This window comes from Episyrphus balteatus, chromosome 4, assembly GCF_945859705.1.
Source record: "Episyrphus balteatus chromosome 4, idEpiBalt1.1, whole genome shotgun sequence".
Taxonomy (NCBI): Eukaryota; Metazoa; Arthropoda; class Insecta; order Diptera; family Syrphidae; genus Episyrphus; species Episyrphus balteatus.
The window spans coordinates 57,678,833-57,705,288 of NC_079137.1; the positions used below are offsets into that span (position 1 = coordinate 57,678,833).

The 26,456-nt window shown below is 27.3% G+C and overlaps 1 protein-coding gene across 13 annotated transcripts in view; it reads left to right on the forward strand.

Moving 5' to 3' along the window:
• The window catches only part of LOC129919842 (rab11 family-interacting protein 3), a 161,822-nt gene extending 137,325 nt beyond the window's left edge, over positions 1-24,497 (forward strand). For 7 of the 13 annotated variants that reach the window (XM_056000916.1, XM_056000917.1, XM_056000919.1 and 4 more), the window contains 5 exons: positions 16,649-16,774; positions 20,161-20,617; positions 20,679-20,806; positions 21,091-21,129; positions 23,940-24,497. In XM_056000916.1, the coding sequence (XP_055856891.1) occupies positions 16,649-16,774; positions 20,161-20,617; positions 20,679-20,806; positions 21,091-21,129; positions 23,940-24,077 (888 nt within the window). In that variant the 3' untranslated portion in view covers positions 24,078-24,497. Of the gene's footprint in view, positions 1-7,443; positions 8,447-16,436; positions 16,540-16,648; positions 16,775-20,160; positions 20,618-20,678; positions 20,807-21,090; positions 21,130-23,939 lie in introns of those variants that run through there. The other 6 variants (XM_056000918.1, XM_056000921.1, XM_056000914.1 and 3 more) reach the window with 5 other exon arrangements.
• The last annotated feature ends 1,959 nt before the right edge of the window (positions 24,498-26,456 follow it).

A 26,456-nucleotide genomic window follows, 5' to 3' on the forward strand; every position in this document is an offset into this window, starting at 1 on the left:
GCTTGTTTTTTGTTCTGAAAAACCCTGTTTTGTTGAATTCAAATTGTAATATTATGCGATCTAAGTTCAACTTTGCAAAATTTTATACATTTTTGAAAACTACAATAACAGGGCAATTTTTTAAAATAATAAACCATTCTCACACCGTAGAAATTTTGTTTGCGGTGTTGCTCTCAAATAAAAGTTAAAAATTGATTTTTTATAAAACTTGAAACTGTTAGTTAATTTGCAGCGAAATGGTGTATGGAATAAAAAATATTTTGATTAATTAATTGTTCCTAATTATTTGTCAATGTTTTAGTAAAAGAATTGTAAAAAACAAAAATCAATAATGGCAGCAGGAAGCAAAATACTGTTGCGAAGTAGGGATTTTTCAAAATTTCACAAGAATTGCATTAAATCGAAAACCGTAAGGATTTGGGATGAACAAGTTACCAAATTCTGAGAACCCTTAAGGTCCCCTATCAGCATACTTCGTTTGATCCATTACTTTTGGGACACCCTGTATATCAATTAAATTTAACATAAATAATGATTGAAATGCATTTATAATAATTTAATTAAAAAAATAAACTTGCCGTGACGTTATGGGTGTGAAATTAGAAAACATCAGCTTTGAGGATAAAAATCAGCTTTCTAAAAAATGTTGTATGTGTAATAGTATCAAACTACTATAAAACAGCGAAAAAATATCAACACTTTTACGGTTTTCATATATAAAAGTTTCGGGTGTGACACAGGATATTTAATTTTCCTAAACGCTATCTAAAAAACAAAATCAATTATAAAAAAATTAACTTGAATAATGATGAAAATGCATAGTGTTCTTTATAATATCATGCTTTATTTTAATAAAAAAAATAAGTTTGACGTTACCGTATGGGTGTGACATTAGAAAAGATCTGCTTTAAAAATTAGAAATCAATTTTTTACAAAATATTGCATTTGAAATGGTGTCAAATCACTTCTATAAAACAGTAAAACAAATATCCACAATATTCATTGTTACGGGAGTGTCAAACAAATGTTTCGGGTGTGACTTTAAATATTTTATCTTGATTTTTTTCCTGAAAAAATTGTCTTAAAAAAATTAATTGTAAAAATAACAAACATTAGTTTTAAAACTTAAAGAAAAATCTTCTTTGATTGACAGGTAAAAAACAATAATTTAAAAAAGCTTGATGTGACTTTCAGTTAAGTTAAAGATGATTAATCTTTTCCCAATTTTCAAGGACAAAAGATTGGCATTTTTTCAAAAAAAAAATTGACTGCAGCTAATTACTCCAGTCAAAGCGTAGGAAAAAAGGGCCTCACCTTGCGATGAGAGGCACTGTCTGTTTTTATTTCATGGATCGATGGGGGTATATTTAAAAGACTTAAACCCAATTTCTCACCACCTGATCATTCTTTTTAGCGGAGTTATTCACAAAAATGCATTTTTTGGGATATTTTACTTCTAAGCTAATATCTTTGCTCCAGATTATCGCAGACCAAAAAATAAACATACATTCTCTTCCTTATAATATTTTCTATCGTTGTATGTAATTTCATTGTATTTGAGTGAGTAAATATAAAATGGCAGCCATTTAAAGTCAAATTCTTGTTGTTAAAAAACACATTTTTGTCATTATTTTGAAAAAAGCTTATATTATGATTGACATTTTTCTAACCTATTTTGTAGCCCTGTTCATGTCCTGCATTTTACAGAAAAAATGAGCTCTTTATCACCAAAGATGGCCGAGCTATTGATAAATGAACGCATGCAAAACCGGTGCGAAAACACCCAAAAATATCGTTTTTTGGGAATAACTCGACTTCAGAATGTCCTACGGCAAAAAATAAAGCAATGAATTGTTCGTTATAACATTTTCTATCAATTTAGTGCACAATCTTTTTGTTGAAACAAATAAAAAATAAGTAATATTAAGTCAAAGTCGTTTTTTTGTTTAGCAAACTCTTGCCTCATTATTTTGCAAACGGTGCGAATATTGGCTAAGAAAATAAAATATTATTGTAGTCCTCTAAATTATCTACATTTAAAAAAAAAATTTAGCTTTCTACGACCCACGGGAGCCGAGTTATTATAATTTTAAGAAAGCATTAATCCGTACGAAAATTCAAAAAAATTTCCCTTGTTTATGATTCGAATACTAGTTCTCAGTGAGAGGGTTGTTTTCATTGTTTCTTGTTATAAGAGAATTTGTCTTATGTTTTTTCGTTGGTCATTTGGACCTTTTTTAAAAAATTAATTTCTCGGCTCGTGTGGGTCGTAGAGAGCTAATTTTTTTTTTAAATTGTAGGTAATTTAAAGGACTACAATAATATTTTATTTTAATAGCCAATACTCGCACCGTTTGCAAAATAATAAGGCAAGAGTTTGCTAAACAAAAAAACGACTTTGACTTAATATTACTTATTTTTTATTTGTTTCAACAAAAAGATTGTGCACTAAATTGATAGAAAATGTTGTAACGAACAATTCATTGCTTTATTTTTTGCCGTAGGACATTCTGAAGTCGAGTTATTCCCAAAAAACGATATTTTTGGGTGTTTTCGCACCGGTTTTGCATGCGTTCATTTATTAATAGCTCGGCCATCTTTGGTGATAAAGAGCTCATTTTTTCTGTAAAATGCAGGACATGAACAGGGCTACAAAATAGGTTAGAAAAATGTCAATCATAATATAAGCTTTTTTCGAAATAATGACAAAAATGTGTTTTTTAACAACAAGAATTTGACTTTAAATGGCTGCCATTTTATATTTACTCACTCAAATACAATGAAATTACATACAACGATAGAAAATATTATAAGGAAGAGAATGTATGTTTATTTTTTGGTCTACGATAATCTGGAGCAAAGATATTAGCTTAGAAGTAAAATATCCCAAAAAATGCATTTTTGTGAATAACTCCGCTAAAAAGAATGATCAGGTGGTGAGAAATGGGGTTTAAGCCTTTTAAATATACCCCCATCGATCCATGAAATAAAAACAGACAGTGCCTCTCATCGCAAGGTCAAATGACGCTTTGACTGGAGTAAATGCACAACAAACTATTAATACTATTTATTATTTTTTTTTTGAAAATGACATATTCCTTCAACTAAAATGCATTATAATAGAAGTGTTGTATAACATTATACTGAGAGGCCTCACCCATACATTTACAATTTATAACAACTGAAAAGCTTAAGTGAATTGTGCTGTGAGATAAATATTGTGCCCTTGAATATCCATTAAAGCTACAAAAGTATATCTACACACTATAATAATAATAATTGAGTGAAAAAATCTCATTCAAATTTATTTAAGTTACTCGCACAAAAGATGTAATTTTGTTTGAAAATTACAAGAAGAAAAAAACAAGTGCTTTTTAATAAAAGTTAAATTGAGATAATTTATGGAAATTTTTGAAAAAAAACGCATAATAGACAAAAATGTGGCTGCACCTGATCTGCCTTAAGTTTTATTTGAATTTTCATATTGTCTATGATAGAGTTTTGTCTCTTAAGAAATGAAAGTCAAAAGCCATTATAAATTTTTCAAATAAACAAATTTAAAGAATGAACACATTTTGAGTCTTAAAATTATGAGCTAGTCAAATGTTTGCAATAAAAACACTCATAAAAAATCACTATGCCAGAGTTAGCATAAACAAAAAAATTGTTCTAAAATTGAACTATGCATAAACATTTGTCTTTTCGACTATGCGACTATTGAGAGCGTTTTCAATTAGAATTTTTTTTCACAGTGGGGTAGATCAGGGATACTTATACTAACCCTTACCAAATTAAACTTTTTAAAACATTTTTTAACTGTAATATATTTTAAAATTTTGAAATTGTGCTTTCCTAGTTCATAACTTTTGAATCTAAAGGGAGCCATATACAATTTCGTGTTACGTCACATAGCCTATAGCCAGTGGAGGAGCAAGATGCTTCTAAAGAATACCCTTTTTATTACATTAGGATAAGTAGCGTAGAAGTTATGAGGGAACATACATAAAAAATATGAAAAAATGTGACTTTTTTAACCAGACATACTCAGAACTTTAAAATTTTTCGACAAAATTTCAAACGCTAGTATTTTAAACGTGTCTATGTAATGTAAACCAATACCAAAGTTTTGTTTTTTTCATTTGTCGAAATCATCTACCCCACAGTGTTTTGGTTTCTTCACTCAACAACATCACGCATCTGCAAAATGTTTTGCGAGCAAAAAAAAAAAACAACGAAAAAATATATACACAAATTTTGTCTGCTGCTGATTTCATCGTTTAAATTAATTATAATGGCAGTATATTGACGCTGACGAAGAAGATGAATCGTAGCAAATTTAAAGAGAATTCTTTATGAGTAACGAGTTGGTATATTGACTTAAGAAAAAGAAAAGAGAATATATTTTTCAATTTAAAATTTCCGGCAATTTTCCAAACAACCCATATCGAACCAGATGATGCATGGTATTAAAATAAACGCGTCTCGAAAAAAACATTTGTCAGAGAGAGAGAAAAATAAAAAAGCAGATATAAAACAATTTTCGTAAAGATTAATCTATTTGACCTTTTGTGTGATGGGTTGTTTGTGTAAGACAACGCATAAATAAAATTCTTTTAATGTCAACACTTTGTTGTTTTTGAAAACTTTTACATTTAAAAACTGCTTATTTTGATGATGAGGAGTTTTTTTCTTGTGACCGCATTCTTTTTATATTTATGATGTGTGAAGGTAAATTAGGAAAAATTAGGTTTAAACATATTAATTGTAAACATCATGTATTTTGATCGACTAATAAAAGATCAAAGAGAACAGCATGGTTTTTATACGAAAACATTTATTAAATTAAATGACCTTGTATCAATAAACAATTTTTGTAGCAATAAATGTAAAAGGAAATTAAAAGTGAGACAAGACTGATCCATATAAAAAATCATTTTTTAATGCATTTGTTTTCCATTACAAATTATTAAAAATATTTAGGTACTGCAAATAAAAAAAATTGCAATAAAAAAAATATTTATAACAACTAAAATTATTTTGCATTAAACAAAATTTTATTGCAAATGAAAAATTTTATGCATTGAAAAAAAAAGTTATTACAAAGTGTGTGCATTAAATATTTTTTAATATTCCACGAATATTAAAAAAAATATTTAAGGCACACATTAATTTTGTACTGATTTTTTTTTTTGCAATGCCAAAAATTTTTCATTTGCAATAAAATTTTTTTTTGCAAAATGTTTTTAGTTGTAATAAATAGCTACTTTTTTTAATGGAAATTGTTTTCAGTTGCAAAAAAATATATTTTATTTTGAAAATTTATTAATTTGCAGTATAAACATGTTTTTTAAATACATTTAAATACATTTTTTTTATTGATATCTTTTTACAACCCTGCTTTAAAAGTTTTGTATACAAAAAAAATGCTTTTGTTAAAATATCGTCAAAACTTTTGAATTAAATTATAAGTTATGAGTAATTTGTAATAATGGGTGATATGCATAAAAAATAAAAAAAAATTGTAAAGTATGCATTTATCGATCCACGTTTTGTACATTGTATTTACTATTTTTTATGCAATGTCAGTACCGTGGCATTAAGCAAGTTCAAAAATGATAGAAAAATATAAGTCGAGTAACCAATCGGACTTAACATTAACAGGTTAGAGAATGCCTGTGATTCTACATAAATATTTATTTGAAGTACTTTTTTTTATAAAAATGTTATGTAATGATTCTAGTTTAGTGTACATAGTACACTCACAGTACTTAAGTATTCAGTTAAAGCTAATATTTTTTTTAGTATAAACCTTTAAAACATAACTTTCTAAAATAAATAAATTATTGTAAAAGGTTTCATTCCGCGAATTAATTAGAACTCAATAAGAACATGTTAACTTAAACAGTACATAAATGTTGTTTGTAGTAGATAAAAGTTTGTACTCAATAAATAAAAATATTGTATTTATTGAAAACTAGTCTCTATACATACAAATTTTTGACCAGTACAAAAAGACTGTAAGCTGATAGTAAATATGTACATAAATAATGAGTACAAATTAATCTGTTCTATGTACATAAAGTTTGGAATATGCAGTTCAATGTATTAACTCGATGCAGAATACTGTTCTGAGTACTGTATTGTGTGTACTCATAAAATAATGTTTGTATTAAATCAATATCTTTATTAATAATACGTTTGTCGTAGCACATGTACTCAATAGACCTTATTTATTTTTTTCACACATAAATCAGTACACATAAGTTTCTGTTTTGAATTGTATATTGTTTTATTTGCTCAGTATATGTCATTTTCATTGGTATCTACCTAAATATAAATATTTATCTAATTCACTTTCCATTCAAACTTAATTAAAACAACTTCCAAAGTTTGTTTTTTTCATGAATGTTTTTTTTTTTTCTAAATAATGTATTAATTTCACCATAGACATGTCAACATTATTATTTTTTTTTCAATTGAAGGTGCTCAATTTCTTTTTTCTCTTTCTTTCTCTGTCAACAGTTTTTATTTCTTTTTAATTATACAACTAAAAAATATATATATCTTTTCATTAAAGATACACCATGTAATGTAGTAACTAATTCACCTTACAATATGTTTACCCATCAAAAATAACAACAAAAACAATAAGTCTAAAGAAAAAACAACTCTCTTCACAAAATTATCACACATAAATATATTGTTGTATGTCGTCACTTAAATAATAATCATGGAATGGTTCATAAATCCATCTTTTTTGTGATAACACACAAGACACCAACTAACCAAAAACAAACCATAATGTTTTGAGCTGCATATTTACACTTAGTTTGCAACAACTTTCACTCTCTTGTATCTTTAGTAGTTAAGACCACAAAATGAACTCTCCACAAAGTAAAAAAAAAAATGTAACTCAAGTTCCATACCCAGACGATAGATATAGATAAATAGATAGATACTCTCAAATTGTAAAAAAAAAATGCAATGTAAGATGTTTTGATTTTTTTTTTTTTTTGCGTTTAACTCAACAGCCTTGGTCCAATGTTGCCAACTGAGTTAAAACAGTTTTAAGTCTTAAAACTTTAAGTATCATCATTTTAAGATGTTCCAAGTTGGCACTCATAATTTTGTATCTCATTTGTTTAAAAAAAAAAAAGTATCTCACGATAAATAAAATGTATCTCTCGAGCATAAGTTACAAAAGAAGAAGAAAAAAAAAAAAAAATACCCGCGGAAGGTGGTATTGTTCCACATTCCACAATATGTAATCCCACCTTACCACTGACGGTTTTTGTTTTTTATTTTTTTTTTTTGTCTTAATTACCCTTCACAAGTGGTAATGAGGAAAATAAAAAAAACCAAAACCAGAAGAGAAAATTCTCAAAACTAATCGAACCATAAAACTTCCGTCTACAATGTTTAGCCAAAGCGACTTATACATTAAAGTCATTGAGAAGAAACATCAACGAAAAATAGCAGAAGAAAAAAACAAAAATTACAACAATAAAGTGACAATATTTTATAACAAAAAAAAAAAAACAAAATTTAATGAAATTAAACGCAGCGGAACAAATTTACTGTCAATACTCGCAACATAATTATATAGAATGTTTTAAGTTATGACACAAAAACCCATATTTGGTTTAAAGCGTGACAAAACTTTTTTATAGCAATCATTGTGTCTTGCCATAATTTTTTTTTAATAAATCAGTGCAAATTGGTCATCAATTAAAAAACAAACAAAACTAAAAAAAAAAAAAACTTTTTGAAAAACTTGAAAAAAATGAATAGCCAACCGGCAAGCCAGCCCGAAAGTATCGACTTAGCCTATGATATGTGGGCTGGCCAATTTGAATTTGTCGGTACACCATCCCACAACAATAACAACACGCCAAATAATAATAATAACATACTCAATAATAACAATAGTTTACAATATCGTTTAAGTGATAAAAATTCTAGTCAATATCAACGTCGAAATTCTACCGACAGTTTAGAAGATTTAAATCTAAACTTTACATCACCAGCAACAACAACAACAACAACGTGGAACGGAAGTGATTTTAGCAAACAACCAATTTTAATCGATCAGGAAACATTTTTAAGTTTAAATCCAAACGATTTCGATGATATCGGGTCGTCGGGACCAAATTCGTTGGTATTTATTGAAAATAAATTTAATGAATCACCGCCATCTGCTGGGACAGATGGTAAATTAATTAACTTAGAAGCTTTAACGAACAAATTAAATTGTAAACCAAATAATAATAATACCAACGGATTTAAATTGGAAAATTTGAAGAATTTTAAAAATAAATTGTTGTGTGATTTTTCGGAAAAGAATAATAACAATAATAATAACGGTATTGGAGGACAAACGGATAACGTTGGTGGTGGAAGAATGAATGGAATAAATGCCGAGTTGTGCGAGAATCTCAATGAACAGGTAATTGTTTATAAGTTTTGCAATCGAAGTGAGATCTTTTTCCATAAATAAATTCAGAATTAGGCGTTGATATAAAAGATTGTGGACCTTTTTTGGTATTTTTTTATTTTTTGAACAATGAAAAAATTATTAGAAAAAAGTTCTATAAAAGTGTATTTCCTACAATATCCAATAATAATAAAAAATACTATAAAATAAAAAAAAAAAAAAACACAAAAAATGTTACAGTTTTCAGAAGTAGAGTGGTAGATTTGGAGCTGCGCACGCCAGAATTAACCTAACTTAACATAACACAAGTAAACCTCAGGGCGGTGCTCTGTCTCCACTACTTTTAGTAACCAATAATTCTGTCTAGGGGAAAATTCTTTTTTTTCAAAATCCTACTTTCAAAATTCTGCTTTTCGAAATATTTTGCTTTTCATAGTTCTGTTTTACAAAATTCTGCACAAAAATAAAACAGGGTTGGAAAAATGTTAAAAACGGCTGCGCTTTTTAACATTTTCCAAACCCTCTTTTAATTTTTTACAGAATTTTGTAAAATCATCTTCTCGCAAAATTTACTGTTTATTTAATTAATTTCTTACTTTGTCAATTTTTTAAGTAACCATTTTTTTTTTTTTGTTTTTAACAAACCAATAAATTTAGAAAATAATAAGAAAAGGTTTTTAATGTTAATTTTTGAAAAATAATTAAAAGATTATAAATACATATATAAAATAATAAAATAAAATGCAACTCTAACATTATAAGAAATTTCATAAATAGTGTAAAAATAATAAAATCTGTTTTCATATCTATTACACAAAACTAAGTATGCCATTTGATTTCTTGTATAAAAAGGAATTTTTAGAAAAAAAAAAATGTCGAAAATTGTTAGAGCCGTTGTTTTTTTTAAATAATTAGAAATATGAAACTTTGTCTAACATTTAAAAAAAAAGTTGGTTTGGCATTTTAAAAAGAAATATTATTCAACACATAAATTTTGATAGAATTCATTAAACCGTTTTCAAAAAAAAAATTTTGAAATATGTACATATTTTTTTACAAATCCGAAAATGTATTTTTGAAAATTTATTAAAATTTATTTATGTAGGTATAACGATTAGTTTTAACTTTTTTGTATAAAAATATTTCTTTGAAATCGGCTACCTATGTTGTTTACGAGAAATTCATAAAAAAAAAACCTTAACAGGTAACAGTACAACACGTATTTTTTTCAATTTCAAAACTTGGCTCTTATGTTTAATACTACACACAAAAAATTTAATCAAAATCGTTAAATCCGTTTTCGAAAAAAAGTAACTTTTCTATTACCGTAACATACCAGTTTTGTTCGTAAAAAAACCAAAATTTGTATACTAAAACGTTAAAGTAATTGTTATATAAAAATCTTACTTAATTAAAAAAAAAAAAAAACACATTTTTGGATTTTTTTTAATACTCAATTTTTTTTTTTTTGACAAATGAATTTTTTGAAAATGTGTAGGTAAATGAATTTGAATAACATTTTCTTTCAAATGGCTTACCGACTTTATTTTTGAAAAATGTTAGAAAATTTTTATTGCATATAAAAAAAAACGGCTCTAACGTTTTACAATGTTTTTTTTTCCTAAAAATTCTTTTTTATACAAGAATTAAACGGCAAACTTGGTTTTGTATCAAAGATCATTTAAAACGTTGTTTAATTAATTTATTATAATCATTTTTAACATAACACAAAACCGACTTCCATGGATCAAAACTGTGTTTTATGGTTTTTCGAATAGTTTCTATGGCCAGAACTGAACAAAATTGAAATGGATCCACACAGTTTTTCAATACAAACAGAATTATCAAATTTGGTTCACTCAGTCCAAAGTTATGAGGTAAAAAAAAAAAATACAGACGAATTGAATACCTCCTCCTTTTTGGAAGTCGGTAAATAAAAAACAGATTTCATTTTTGTTTTTTAAATAATCAAATTATAAATTTCCCCTATTTTTTTTTTCAGTAAAAAGCTTTAACATTTGAGTTACTTTTATCATAAGAGCAACTACATGCGACCCAGTAGTGCATTTTATTTTCATAGCGCACGCAACTTCTTTTTTGTGTATGATCTTTCTCCGTTATCAGCTATAATCAATCATGGGTTCAAAGCAGAAATGTGCAACGCGTGCTGAATTTCTTGTTTTCTTCCACATTAAACGTTGCTTATCACACGCTCAAGGTTTCCTAGGCTTATATCATTACAAAATAAATAAATAAAAAAAAAAAACAGCTGAAAAAACTAATTACAGAATTCCAAGAAATCAGCAATATTATCACTAAAAGCTGGAAGTAATGCATCCGGTTGACCATGTTTACAATAGTTTCATATCATTTTAAGAGTTGCAAAAGAAATAAAGTAATCAGACTATTTTAAACACAAACAAATAAATACTTTTTAACAAAAACAATAATAAAGTTGTACTATAGTTTTAACACTCTCCTGTATATCAAAGGTTGTGAAAGGACAAGCTTAAGTAATGTTCTGTGATCAAAAAGATAAAATTTGGTACCTTATAAAGGGACACGGAGACATCAAATAGCATTTGTTGCTTTCAAATTTTTGTCGATATAGAATAAAATAAGTTTTGGGACAGAATTAAATTGCTTTATTATTTTTAGGTAACCTGACCTTTAACATTAGCATGAGTTCAATAAGTTTCTATCTTATCAATAAAGCGTAGGTAAATCAATAGTTTTTATGTTCTTGATATTGTACCTTGCTTGCTGTTTATAAAGGAAAATGCTTACAAACAAATCGAAGCACCAACATGAACCCAAAAAAGAAAGCATTAGCTGTTATTTTGTTGGGACGCGACTTATGTGATTATATTTTTTGATTTGACACCCATTGAATTTGCTTTGTTATGCAACAAAAAAACTAAACTAAACCTCTAAAACCTGCAGGTGCTTAACAACAACACTCTTTTTTTAGTGAATTTGAAGGAAACTACCACCACCTTTTATTGATTTAAAATCATGACGGTTACACTGATTCCACTGATATACGTTTGCATGCACTTCAAAAATGTTTAAGTACTTTTTTTTTTGTTACCTGCTAAGACTATGAGGGAAGACCTTGAAAATAGTTTGTACAACTATTGCCGATTGCTTGTATCGATTTAACAATATTTTTTTTCTGTTTTGAGTTCGTGTAAAATAATTTATGATGCATTTGTACGTACATTGTTAACTCTTTCAACCAGGTCATATGCATATACTTTTCATAAATTTTGTTTATGATTGATACTATACATTGATATGTTTAGTTTTGCTTTCGAAAATAAAACTTCACTCCAAGTTTTCATCGTAGAACAAAAATTCTACTTTTTCTTTCAACTTTGTAGAACTTTTAACAGCGTAGTGTGTTTTTTTTTAACACTCTTATAATTGACGAATTTTAAAACAAGTTTTATCTCAAAACATGTTTAGTGAATGCTTGAAATTGCAAATTTTTTATTTTTATCGACAGATTTGACAACTAGAAGGCAAAATCTCAAATTAAAATAAAATTGTATAGTGGAGTAACTAAAGCAAATTATTAGGGAATCCGGCCGAACAGCTCTGATTTTGATGATCTTTTTTTTCAAACGTAGGTAATTAAATTAAAAATACTTTAAAGTCTATAGATTAAAAATTAAAAATAAAATTAATTTTTTTTTTGAACAAAACCATTTTGTTCATAAAATAAATTATACCAAAACTTCTCTAGGTAATTTAAGAAAAAAATATATAATATGGAAATTTAAGCGATAAATTTTCTCACAAACTGACTTCAAACAGAAAAAAAATTTTTTTGAACACAACAGCAACACCTACAAAATTAAAAAAAACATATTTTAAAAAAGCCAAAAGCTCATTCCTATCTATAAAATTTTAATCCACAAAATTTAATAAATAGTTTTTGAAAAAATGGTCCTCAGAATTAAAAAAAAAAATGTTATTAAAAAAAATTTAAATGACTTTTTTCAAACTTTTCCGTAATAAAATATGAATTTATTTTTCAAAATATTTTGGCCATAGATATGATTAGTTAAATTCCGAAGAAGAAAAAGTGATATATATGATAGTTTTGAAAAAAAAAAAAAAAAAAATTAAAAATTACTCCAATTTCATTGGATTTTTCGATAAAAACTGAATTTTTGCATTGAAATAATTGATTGAAAATTTTGAAAAATAAGAACTTTAAACTTTTGCTATTTAACTTTTAACCATAAGGGCTATTGAATTAATATATATATATTTATATGTAAATGTTGAACTTTAAAAAAAAAATAAGTTAATTTTTTTTTCAAAACTTCTATTAAAAAAAGTTCTTCGAAAATGAAATACTTTTAAATTTTATTCATAAATTGTAGAAGGTACATATTGGCATTTTTTTTTATAATTTCAAATAATGTGGCTAAAAAATTTGAAAAATAAATGCATTTTATGTTACGAAAAAGTTTTAAAAGATCATGTTAAAATTTTTTCAATAATTTTTTTTTTTTTTTCAAAAATCTGAGTTTAATTACCATTTTTTCAAAAACCCTTTCCTGAATTAACTTAATTTTAATTTTACAAATATGAATAAGCTTCTAGCTTTTTAAAAATGTATACTTAAATATTGTAGGTGTTGCCGTTGTGTTCAATTTTTTTTTTGTGTTTGAAGTCAATTTGTGAGAAAATTGCATTTATCGCTAATGATGGAAGATTGCAGTTCGTTCCGATATAATTGTTTTCCTTTAATTGCCTAGACAATCTTTTGGCATTAATAAATGTATGAAATTTAAGCAAAATTTTTCGAAAAATTTTTTTTGTTCACAAAAATCAAAACGGCAACAGCGGCAAATTTTAATCTATAGACTTTAAAGTATTTTAATTAGGTACCGACGTTTGGAAAAAAAGATCATCAAAATCAGAGCTGTTCGACCGGGTTCCCTAATATTGTCATTTTTGAGCTTTAGTTACTCTACTAGTAAAACACCATTAAAATAAAGTTTTGTGATAACAACTTGCAATACATCAAAAATAGTTCATTGGTGAATATTCATTTCAAACTTAGTTATAAACAAACTTGTTAAAAAAAAGTTAAATTAAATGCACAGAGTTCCACGTACCTACTTGCTCTTATATATATTAAAAGTTACTCAAAATGCAAAATCTTTTAAAAAATTCATAGAAGAATATTTTTATTTTATTTTGTTTAAGAAATTCAATTTCAACTAAAAAAATAATATAAAATTTCTTTTTTAAATTATAAAAACGTCTTAAAAGTGGTTTTGAACTCCTAATGAAGTATTACCATACCTAAAATACCAATAAAAAGGAAATATTAATCAACTTATTGTAAAATCAAAATTTCATTCATTCATTTTCAAAAAAATTAATTTTTAGAGAAAAAAAAATAATAATAGAAATAATTTTTTAATTCAAAAATTTTTTTTTAGGAATTTTTTCTTACTTTGCTTTCGTTAAAAAAATTATTGAAATCGGTTTCATTGGCAGGTACGTTTATAACTGTCCAAAAACATTTTTCTTTTATCAAAAGTGGGACCATATTTGCCACAGTACAGTATTGCGAAAATCTCTAAAAAAATCAATTTTTTATTCTTAAATTTTTAATTCCGATTGTAGGTTAGGTACATAGGTACTGTTATATCAAGTTATGGAATTGCAAAAAAAATTTGAATTAAAAATAAAAAAAAAATGCGTATCGAAAGTCCGTTTGTCTATCAGTCTGTCTTTAATTTTTGGTTTTTGGAATAATTTATATTGAACCAAGAAAAACCTGTCATATACCAATTTTAGAAAATTTTAATTTTCTCAAAACAGGTCCTACGACAAGGTAGACAATCTTTCAATGAAAAAAGTTTTTTTTTTTTAATTGTTATTAACGGTACCTCCCTATAACCGTATCTTTATTTTAATCTGATTTTCTCCCAAACAACTTGCTCAATGTTAATGATTTTTTTTTAAACAAAAGCACTTTTATAGTTTTTATATAAAAATAAAATTAAAAAATAAAATGGAAATTTTTCGAAAACGGGACATTGAATTTTTTTTTTAATTTTCTAACGATTTTGAAAGAATCTTCTACTACTTACATACTTTTTCTTTACCTATTCATTTAAAACGTTTTTTTTTTCATATACTTTTACCAAAATGATGTATAAAAAGTTTTAAAAATTTAAACAACTTAAACTCTTAAAGCAAGTTCGTGCGACCAAGTCATGCATTTTATTTCCACTTCTACACCCGCTTATTTCAATTATTTTTTAATAATCCTATCAAGAACGCATTTTTGAATAATCTTATAAAATACAAAAGAATTCTCAAAACCATTGACGTCTTTCGTGCAAAATTAATTCTTTACCCCATACACATCCTACTGTCAAAAATGAAAAACAGCTGAAACTAAACACCAACTAAATGCGTTATGGTTGTCGATATGATCACTTAAACCATCAAAAAAGTATGATGTGTTTGAAGTGCGTTCACCCATTTTAATAGAACCTGTCTTTCTTTCATCTCCATCTTCACTCATTAAAACCGTCTATCACTTTGACATTTATACGTGAAATATTCCAAAAATTTACATTCAACTTACATTTATACAAAAGCAACCGAAATGTCATTAAAACAAAAAAAAAAATAAAGAAACAAACAAGAAACATATCGAGCATATGTTTCTTTTATAACTCACTCATACGTCTACTCTACACCTTCTTCCCTTTTGACAAAATATTTACCTTGTCTACTGTCTCTCTTCTCATCAAAAAAAAAAATTCTCAAAACATGTCTAGCACCGATTTTATAGTAGTTGCCAAAACATATACAAAACAGCTTTAGAGCGACTTAAAAATAAAACATGTTCCCTTTGAATTTATTTTTGGGCTAAATTTTTAATATTTTTACACAAATTACGAAATAAGTGGTCCCTCTCTTTATATCATTAAGTAGCCAACACAATGTGTTTGGTACATCCGCTAAAAAGGGCAACAGCACTTAATAATTATTATTACAACGAGTCTTCTATATGCAAACAAAAAAGAAGATGTAAGCCCAAAAAAACGCTCTGAAGAAAAGCTATAAACATCACGAACGATGAAAAACTCTCTTTGGAGAAATGTGAGCGCTCACACATTCCCCATATTTCTCCAAGTTTTTTTTTTTTTTTTTCGTTAGTTGGAACTTTTTATTTATTTTTGTTGTTGTTCTTGTTTTTAGAATGGAGTGCGGAAATAGAACTTTCTGTCGGTGGCGGTCGGCCGGCAGCGGCCGTCTTTGTCGTCATAGAAAAGAATATGATCACAGCTCGCTCTTCAGTAGACCATTGGAGAGCGACACAGTCGAATACCGAAGAAGCGTGCTCCTTACGTCATTCTGTTGCCGCCTTAAAGTGTCCGCCATTATATTGAGTTAAAACCGTTAAATTGAAACAATCAACCGAAAAAGCTCAACTGACCTAAAATTCCCTATCGATGAGTGTTGACGTTGTCGACCAGTAACGACAACTGGCGGGCGACAACGACACAATCAAAACGACAACTTCGACGCGACTGATGTTCGTTTTATTGGGGTTTACGGGTGCTTCGCGAGGTTCGCGTTCTGTGTGTTGTCGGCGAATATACAACAAAAAAATATGAATCATTCTTCTGATTAGAATATAAAATTGTACTTAATTTTTTTTTCGAATATGTATCTGATGGGTACACAGGCAATATAACAACAAACGACGGACGATCAGTCGATGTGTGGGGAAACAACGGACAGTGTATTTTCGCGCATGAATCTTCATTGCTTTGCAACAACGTTATAAGCCCGGAGGAGCCCTAGTTTTGCGTCGTTCGGTTATACATAACGAGGCAATGTAAACTTGCGAATACCGATTGTGCTATTCGGCATCAAAAAAAAAAAAAAAAAAAAAAATTAACAATAATACCGCCATATTCAGATTCACCCAATATATAATTTTTTTTTTTAAGAGAAAGAAATTTTTAACTTTGCACACAATAAAAATGTATCTGAAACGTTCAATGGATGTTGATGATCTGTTGGATGATATACGTCAATTGAAGAATTCTTGTGTTAGTTAGTTCATTTTTGTTGACATTTAAGCATTTTTTTATTGTTGTTAATTTTTTCAATTTATTCAAATAAATAATTTTTGTATTTTTATTTTTTATTTCATTTTAGTTGGAATTGTTGCAGCGACAAGTTACAGACTTGGCAGATACACAAACAGATAGAACAACGCGTACAAAAACAGAGTATGCTGTATTACAGACTCGGTACCATATGCTCGAGGAGCAGTTTAGAGAGGTGAGTTGTTGTTTATTTGTTTACTTTATTAAATGGATTGTTGTTGTATTTTTTTTTGTTTATTGTGTGGATTTTTTTTTTTTGCAAAAATCGATCATTGACTTGATAAATTATAAAATGTTTGTTTAATTTTGACGAACCAAATAAAGTGAACGGTTTGTTCGCAGGTTTTAACTTTCAAATTTAAAATAGGATTTATAAGTTTAACTTATAATTATTGTCAATCAATATTTTTGGTATTAAAACATTTTCGCTAAGTTTAATTTAATGATTTATTTTGCACATTCACATTTTTTGCATTAAAAATAAAGTTTCAATGCAAAATGTGCATAAATTTATTATTTACATAATTTTCGTCGTTTTTCATACCGATTTTGCAAGTTGACCTATCATGTTGAAGCTTATGTCAGCTTTAATGAAAGGTAAGTCAAATAGCTTGGTTGAGATCAAATTTGTAAAAAACGATGATAATTATGAAAAAATATTAGATGCACACATTTTGATTGAAACTAAATTTTTAATTCAAAACATAAAACTCATGTGCATTGATTTATTTTTATACAACAAACAATTTCAATTGTAAATTAAATATTTTAAATGCAAAAATCTTCAATTTCTGTTGAATTTTTATATATACCAAAAAATGTTCAATTTGCAAAAATAGTTTTATTTTATCTAATGCAAGAAATATTGTCCAATAAGTATTTATTTTTTTAATTTAAATGATTTTGTGTTTGCATTATTTATACACAACCTTGCATAGGACAGCATTAGTGAAATTTCAAATTCACAACTGTTTTATTTTTAAAGTCATTGTATGGTAAACAAATGTCAACTGGTTTCATTGTTTAGTTCAGTCAATTTATATGGTCACTGTGGCGTATGTGTAACTTTTTGTTTTGTTTAGTTTTGTTGTAAAATCGTTACTAATGCAAATTTTTCTATTCTTGTTTAGTGATAATATATAATTAAATGAAGCACATAACAGCCAAGTTTTTTTTAATGTACAGATTACATTTTTTATCAAAGAAAAGGAACATACATATGTACAGTCGGATTTAAAAAACTAGTTATTTTATTACTATCTTATTATTTAGTTGCTGTTAAGGCTTCTTTTTACAACAAGTTTCCTCAAGGGGTTATAAAATTGAATTTTCTTATGGTCTTTCTCCTTTTCTCTATCTGAACTTGCGAATTTTAAAAAATAAGTTTATACATTTTTTTTATCTTTGGAAACTATAATTTTTTGGATCTCTGATTTACACAATTATAATATGTAGTATTTTGATTGCGTAGATTTTATACTTTTTTTTTATAAAATTTTCCGGATTAACGATTTTTATACCAAAATTTGAATTTTTATGACAGTTATCCAAACAAATAAAAGATCTAAATAATCACAGGCACATAACATTCTACATATATTGAATGAAATAACATGTTTTAAATTAAATAATAAAAAAGCTTAAGCAAAGTCACAAATAAGTTACCCCATTTTACGATACCTACAAACAGGTGGCGTTATTTTTAATAACTAAATATGCCAAGGCTAAAAAAAAGAATCATAGATTAATAATAAATTAAAGATTTTTAGTCAAAATTTATGTTTTTGTATAGTTTTTTTTTTTGCAATTAACTAAAAAGTTAAGAAGGCAAAATTGACAGACCCATTTAAACGTGTCTATCTCACATGTGATAAAAGTTGTCTTACCCGTGACATCAATAACTTTTTTTTTTGTTAATTTGCATTTTGTAATAAAAGATACGAATGTTTTGCTTACAAATATACTCAGTTTGAAGCCTGAACTACATCAAAACACAAAGTCAAAAAAGTACAAAAAAGTAAACAAGATGTTTTTTCTTCTTCCCCCTAGTAGCTTGTTTGTATATCTCTCTTTCATTTTAAAAAAGTATTCGATTCAAAAAGCTTGAACAAGACCAAGCTTTCAATTTTCACAAAGTTTTAAAAACAAATACACTCAAACAATATTTTATGTCCTTTCCGTAAGGTAGCTCTTCGATCACATAGTTCCTGTCATTTTGCGAAAAAAAGCTCTTTTGACAAAAAATTTAAATTTCAAATACAGTCGATTCCCTATTATTCGCACTTCCTTTTGGTCAAATTTTCCTCTAACTCAAATTTTTTAACGTTTTTAATGAAACCGCCTGCAGCAAAAAGATTAAATAGATTCCTCTTAGTCGAATTTCCCTCCAACTCGAACCAATTGTGACAATTCGACTTAGATGGAGTTGACTGTAATTTGTTTATTTTTCAATTTTTTTTTATTTGAAAATATCTTGTTTATAATACGCTTCTTTTTTGTTAATCGTTAACTACTTAGCTCAAAAATTATTTTTGCGTTACTTACCATTTTTATACAACTGTTATCTTATTTGATATTAAATCATTTTTTTTTTAATTTGAATTGCTTGATTCAATTATAAAATCAATGATCTCTGTCTGCCTATTTCGATTGATACATTGAAATAAATGTAACCGTCTTTTCGAGCTTCATATTTTCATATCCCACTCCCCCAAATTTTAAGTGGTAATTTCAAAAATACAAACATCAGAATGTTTAAACTCAAATCCATTAAATTTTAAAGTTTTTTTTTATTTGGAATAGTTGTGAATTGAAAGTTTGTTAATAAAGTTCATAAACCATCTGGTTTGTGCAATTTTGTTGCACAAATTTTATCACCAATTAATGACCAAGTTTCGTTTAATTTCATTATTTTTCTAGCAAGCTTTATTGTTTGACTTATTACTTCTTATTTAGGAAAAAAAAGTTTATTGGTTAAATATTAAATTAAATAATTGCCAATACGTGCTCCAAGCGTAAATGTTTGTCTGGCAAATTACTCATGAAATTATAAAAATTTAGTCTGCGTGTCAGATGGGTCGATTTAGGTACTTGCGGTTGCGAGTTTGTATAGAATCATTAATAAAGCTTAGGAATGTTGCTTCTGAAATGCCAACCAGAAACTATATTAGCATCTGTGAGGCCTTATAAAAGCAAAATTGTTAAATCGGTTACGGACTTCTATACAAAATAGTTTAAACATTTTTTGAAAGAATGTAGGTATACAAACCGTTGCATGTGTTAGCAAAATTGTACATAATTTCAGAAATAAAAAAAAAGTACAAAAAACAACAGTTTTCGGTGTTTTTCAAAATTTTGGAAATGATTTTTATATCAAATTTTTAGGCAAAAAAAATCGATTCTTTTAAAAATTTAAACTGCCTTATTTTTTGTGGGAAAGTTATGCTAGTTTTTATCAAAAGGTTTCTGTTATCTCTTTACAACAACATTTTTTCAGAAGTACTTTAATAATCCAAATTCAGTCCAATACAATAACTATATTATTTATTTTCTAAATTTCAGTCGGAACTTCGTGCCGAAGAACGGTTAGCCGAAGAACAAAAACGCCATCGTGAACTTCTAGCTCGGCACGAGCGTGAAGCCGCATTACAAAATGAAAATTGCCAAATTAAGATAAGAACCATTGAGATCGAGGCGAATGCCTTGCGAGAAGAAGCACAAAGATTACGAGTTTTATGTGACAAACAAGCGAGTGATCTACACAATACTGAAGAAAAATTAGAACTTGCTCGCGATAGTATTGTGTCGCTGCAACAGGATCTGAGCAATGCCAATTTACTTGAACGTAAATACGAGCAAGAGAAGAAGGCATCCGAAGATCTAATGGTTGAGATGAGTCGTGAACTTGAGCGATTGCGTTCGGAAAGTGGACGACCAGCAATGCCAAGTACATCACCGGAGGCACTAAGACTGGAAGAACTGCATCAGGAGTTGGATGAATTAAGAATACAAAATAAATGTTAGTTTTTTTTGGAATTTTTTTTTTAATTTTTTTTATTGACCAATTTTTATATATTCAGCTCTCGAAGAACAAAATGAAGAACTTCAAGCAGCAGTTTTGACTCGAGGTGTGGAAGAAGGTAGACATCTTCTTAATGGCACTTTAAATAGTTTGGCACAAGAACTGGAGGAAATGTCCCAAACGCAGGTTAGTTAGAAACCCAATTATAACTATTTTCTTTCCTTTGGAGCATGTTTAATATACGGTAGATCATTTCTGTCGTAAAAAATAAATTAAAATGGCAGCGGGCGGTAGTCATCTTTTTTATTTTTTCTTCTTTTATCATTTTTTTTTAAATTTTATTTAAAATTCACCGAAATGCTTAGTTCACCATTTAAAACTCACACAAACAAAATCACAAAATTAAATACAAAAAAAAAGATACAAAATGGCTTTTATTATACAAACACGTAATATTGTTTATTTTACAGGATTCTGTGGATTCAGCCACAATGGCATCATTGAGCCAGGTAATAATTGGGTTTTGGTGCGGTATTACTTTATTGGTTCTCTTTATTTTCGTTATAAGAAGCTTTTTTTTCTTTTTTTTAACATTAACAAAATTTCATTTTAAAAAATACGCTTTTTAAAACAAAAAGCTTGTACATAAAAGAATTTATCAAATATTAGTACTTAAACATTATTTCGCATTAAAAAAAAAACTAATACTGATTATTTCTCACTTTCAATTGCACGCATCACTTTTTTTTCGTTTGGTTGCTGCCTTTTTATTTAAATTTAAAAATATTCTTTCTTAATATTTATTTTAATCAAATTGTTTTAAGTTGTTTTTCTGAGAAGGACTAAAATAAGCTTCCGAATATACTTTTTAATCACATTGAAAAAAATACGTGCGTTACGATAAATAACGTATGAAACTGCATTACTAATTTATATATTGTTATTTTGCTCTTTTTGTTTTTTTTTTTTTTTCTAAAGTCAAACTAATTTTTTTTTTTTCTACAAAATCTGAACAACACTTGTCTTTGAAAAGTTAACTTTTCCGCCAAAGAATTAGCGGATTTTGATAAAACTTGTTATCCTGAATTTTGGTTTGTGGTCTAAACGCCACGTTAGACCATGAAAATGGATTCTTTCTGCTTCTGTGACAGATCGACATGTCACACCCGTTACACATAATCTTAAGAGATTGTTAGGTTATAACAAAATGTTTTTTTTTAAATATATTAAAAACTCTGTAAAGTAGTTCTTGGAGCTATTCAACAAGCTTATATCATGAATAATACACATGAAAAATAAGGAACAAAAGAAAGTAACTTTGTCACACCCGTTACCCTTTGGTAATTTTGAAAAAAAAGTGCCAAATGAATTTTAGGCTTTAAGGTCCCCTCATGCCTCATTCAACGACTTTCTTCTATCGAGTGCCGCGCTAAATTTTATTTGACAACATATGGACGAGATAAGCTAAACGTAATAGGGTTGCCGTCTAACATCCCGGCATAGCTATATATAATAAATTATAAAGAAATAAATAAATGAGGCAAATAGACCCCCTTCTCAGTAAAACTTTTTTCTCGAGGTCTCCTACACAACTCACCTACATAATGCTTTAGTTTTGTTTTCATATTAAATGTTGATCTCCATAGGAAAACATATTTCAAAATATCAGCAACCCTAAAAAATTTTTAATTTTACTACGTAAAATTTTTACTGTGTAAAATTAATATTTAAAAAAAAAATGTATTCTCAACAAGTGGCAACCTTGACTCCTTTAGCAAGTTTTTTTTGCACCTTACAATTTTTTTTTGTCCCGAGCATTTTTTTTTTGTCTCGAGCTACAGCCCAACCCATTGAACATATATCATAACTGTTTTACTTTTTCAACCACATTTAGAAAAATTGTTTTCTTTTTTTTCCAATTTTCAAAGGTGATCGTTTTGATGATCATAATTTACTATATAAAATGATCAGACCATTATTTCAAATTGCTCTTTACGCAATATTTACCAAAAACATTGTTTTTTATTTTTTGAAAAAAATTAAAAAAAAAAATCAACTTTTCGACGGCAGGTACCTACCCCAATTTTCCAAAATCATTTTTTTGACAAATTTGGGTGGCTATACAAAAACAGAGTGGTGAAAAGTGGTCATATTAAGGCCGTGTGCCAATTTCGTTAAAATGTTGGTTAAATTTTCTACCACGATTAAATTTGACGTTTAATTAAATAAGGGATCAAATTTATTTTTTTGCTGTGTGAATTGGGTTAAAATGTGTTAAATGGGACTTTTTTTGGCACTTCTTTGATTGAAATTCCCTCGAGATAAAACAAAATTACCCCAAAATATTGTTTTTCTTATATTCATTTAAATATTTTTTTTAACAAAACCCACCTGAAAATATATAAAGGTAAATATTCTAGTATGAAAATGAAAGATAAAGCATAAATTTCCACTTCCTTACGATCAAAAAGAAATTATTAATTCAGTCTTCGAACACTAATTCATAGTTTACCAGCTGCCAACAAAATAGAACCATAATACTTAAATACAAAAAAAAAAAACAATTCGTACATTTTCAATTTTTCAAGATAAATAATAATTTTAGAAAGTACTTTGTATTAATACTTTTACATTTCTTAAAATATCAACGCATTATAACAAAAATAATTTCAAATCTATTTTGATCTTTCTATCTTGAGAAACGTAAAATTTTAACCACTATTGTCAAATTTTACCCTGCTCCGCAGCTGGGTAAATTTTAACCCATTTTATTCACCACGCTAGAGTCAAAATTTAACCAAACGTCAAATTTTAACCAACATTTTAACGCAATTCGCGCACGGCTTAAAAATTAGAAAAATTTGACACTTTTTGGGTCCAAATTAATAGGTACACCTCTGCTTTCGATGAGTCCTTTCGCTAATGAACGAATGAGCGTTAGCACTTGTGAAAAAGAATTTCGTTTTCCTTTTACTCTTGATTGGTTTGTGACCACAATCTTTGTTGCATATTTTATTAAGTAAAAAAAACATAAAACATCGCTGGTATTTCGGTTAAGTTTAAAAAATATTTATTCAAATCTTTAAATAAACTAGGTATATGCTTTTTTCTTCATTATCATGAGATTAAGTTAGTTTATGTCCTCGGAACCATTTAAACTGCCCTGCCTGTTATTGCATTTAATATTTTTAAATAATTTAATTATATTGTTTCTTGTTTTAAGACTTGGATTTAATATTTTTCTTTTATATTTAATTCGTAACTTTTACTTTTGTATTCTAAATAATGTTTAATTCTAAATTTTTAAATTTCATTTCAGCTTCAGCAAGCCTTCCAAGAAAAAGAAGATGAAAATACGCGGCTCAAACATTACATCGATACCATCCTGCTTAACATCGTTGAAAACTATCCACAATTATTGGAAGTGAAACCCATCGATCGTAGTGCGCAAAATTAAAAATAAATAATAAATTTTGAAACAAAAAAAAACCCTTAATTCATAAGTAACATAAATTTTAAATAAAAAAAAAAAATAGAAATAATTAATTAAATTGTATAATAAAAATAAAAAAAAATCTCACATCATTAAACCCTCACAAAATTAAAAAATTATGTCATAAAAATATTTAAAGAGAAAAAATTGACTTAACAATAAAAAAAAATTAAATTAAATAAACTCCCATATATATTATAGAAAAAAAAAACGTAAAAATTTCTTAATGATATAGTTTTTAGGTAAAAATAAACAAACAAACAAAAATATTTGTTACAAATATTTAGATGAACATTTTTTTAGGGCGCAACTAAAAATTGTGTGTCGTTGAATTCATTTTTATACCTGCGTGTAGTAATAATATTTAACAGAAAAATTAAAAATAAAATGCCTTATTAATTATAATGATGATCATTTGATTTGTTTTACCATAATATTGTAGCTATGTAGTTAATTATAATTTAATTGTTTTTTTTTTTTTTGTTAAGATTAATATAATTTTTTTTAATAAAAAACTAAAAAAATTATATGAAAACAAAATTTAAATAAATTAAAAATTAATTTTATTAACATTAATTTGTAACGCGCGCAATCGTTACTTTATTTAAATGTTAATTTAGTAAACAAATAATCGTTTGTTTTATTTAAAAAAAAAAAAAAAAACAAAAGATGTGCTAACTCATGTACAAGCGGAGTGAGGCCAATGTCAACATCTTTCATAGTTACATCTCCCTCAATGGTTTTGATTTCAAAACGAGGTATGCCATTTAATTTCGGCAGAAAGCAAAATTGTTCCGAGTCCTTAAAAAATCCTATGGAGTTCGAACAATTTTGCTTTCCGCAGGAGATATATCACAAGTATAAAAGTGAGAAATTTTTCAAAGTAGTTTGGGTTACACTTACACAAACAAAATTGCATTGAAACAGGGTCGGAGGAAAGTTTGATGGTAACTTGCGAGGGACCCAGCAAAAGTTTACTTATATGCTCTCAAAAAATCTTCTATTTTTGCCACGACTCACATATTTTGTGAAAAATAATTATTCTAAGCTAATTAAAATAAAATGCACAACTGGGTCGCACGTACTTGCTCTTGTAGTTCAAACTATTTTAATCTTAAATATCTATTGGAAATTTAAGATTTTGTTTTGAGAAAAAAAAAATCGAAAGTTAAGAAAATTAAATTTTTCAAAATTTTTTTCCAAAAACTTTTTTTTTAATTTTTTTAACATTTTACGCTTGAAAATGATAAAAAAATAATGTTTGATGAAATTGGATTATGTGTATTTTTTATCGGACCGCCCCACAGTGGTGCCATTCTTCGTTTTTGGCGTCAAAATTAATTTGCACGGCCATTTCTCGACGAAAAGTCATGAAATTTGGTACACTGAATGATAATAGTATGGAGAATACAAAAAGGCTGCCAAATTTTTTTTAATTCAAAATGGCGGCTCCAAAATGGCGGAAAAAATTAGCTTTAAAATAGAATTTTCATTTTCAAAACAGTATACATATAAGCTAGAAATTGGGCTAAATTCATGTCAAAAAGGTGTTAAATTTAAGATTTCGGATTCATAGATTCATATTCTTTACAAATAAAATCAAAAAATTTGAAAACAAAGTCCAAAAAATGCCAATTTAGTAAAACTCACTTTAAGACCTCTAAATACGCTATTTCATGTATTTTTTTTTTCACTTATCACAATTTTGAGATCTCTTCTATTTATGTTTCATAAGAAAATTGACGAAAATTGACGTCATAGATTTTTTTCGACTTCAGATTTGAATTTAGAACGTTAAAATCTATTAGAAAAGTATATTTTGGTTTACGAAAAAAATAAATTCTCATTTTTATTGAACATTGTAACTTTTCATTATATCATGTTTTCTTATATTTATATTTAAAACATAGTTGGCAACCATATAACCCCAATATTTTCAATTTTCTTGTGAAATAAAATAGAAGAGATCTCAAAATTGTGATAAGTGAAAAAAAATACATGAAATAGCGTATTCAGAGGTCTTAAAGTGTGTTTTACTAAATTGGCATTTTTTGGACTTTGTTTTCAAATTTTTTGATTTTTTTTGTAAGTCAGCTATTACATGAAGCCTCAAGAGGCTTGACTCTTTTTTCGAATTTTCTTTTGATAATCAGTCTGTGAGGCGCGTACTATTACACGATGCCTCTTGAGTCAAAGACTCAAATTTGACATTTCTTTTTTGATTTCAGTATTGTTGTTGTTGTATTCCACCAAGAAGCAAAAAGAAATAAGAGGGAATGTTGAAAAAAGAAAGAGTGGAAAAAGAAACGTCAAAAAAGAGTCTCGGAATTTTGGCCCACGACT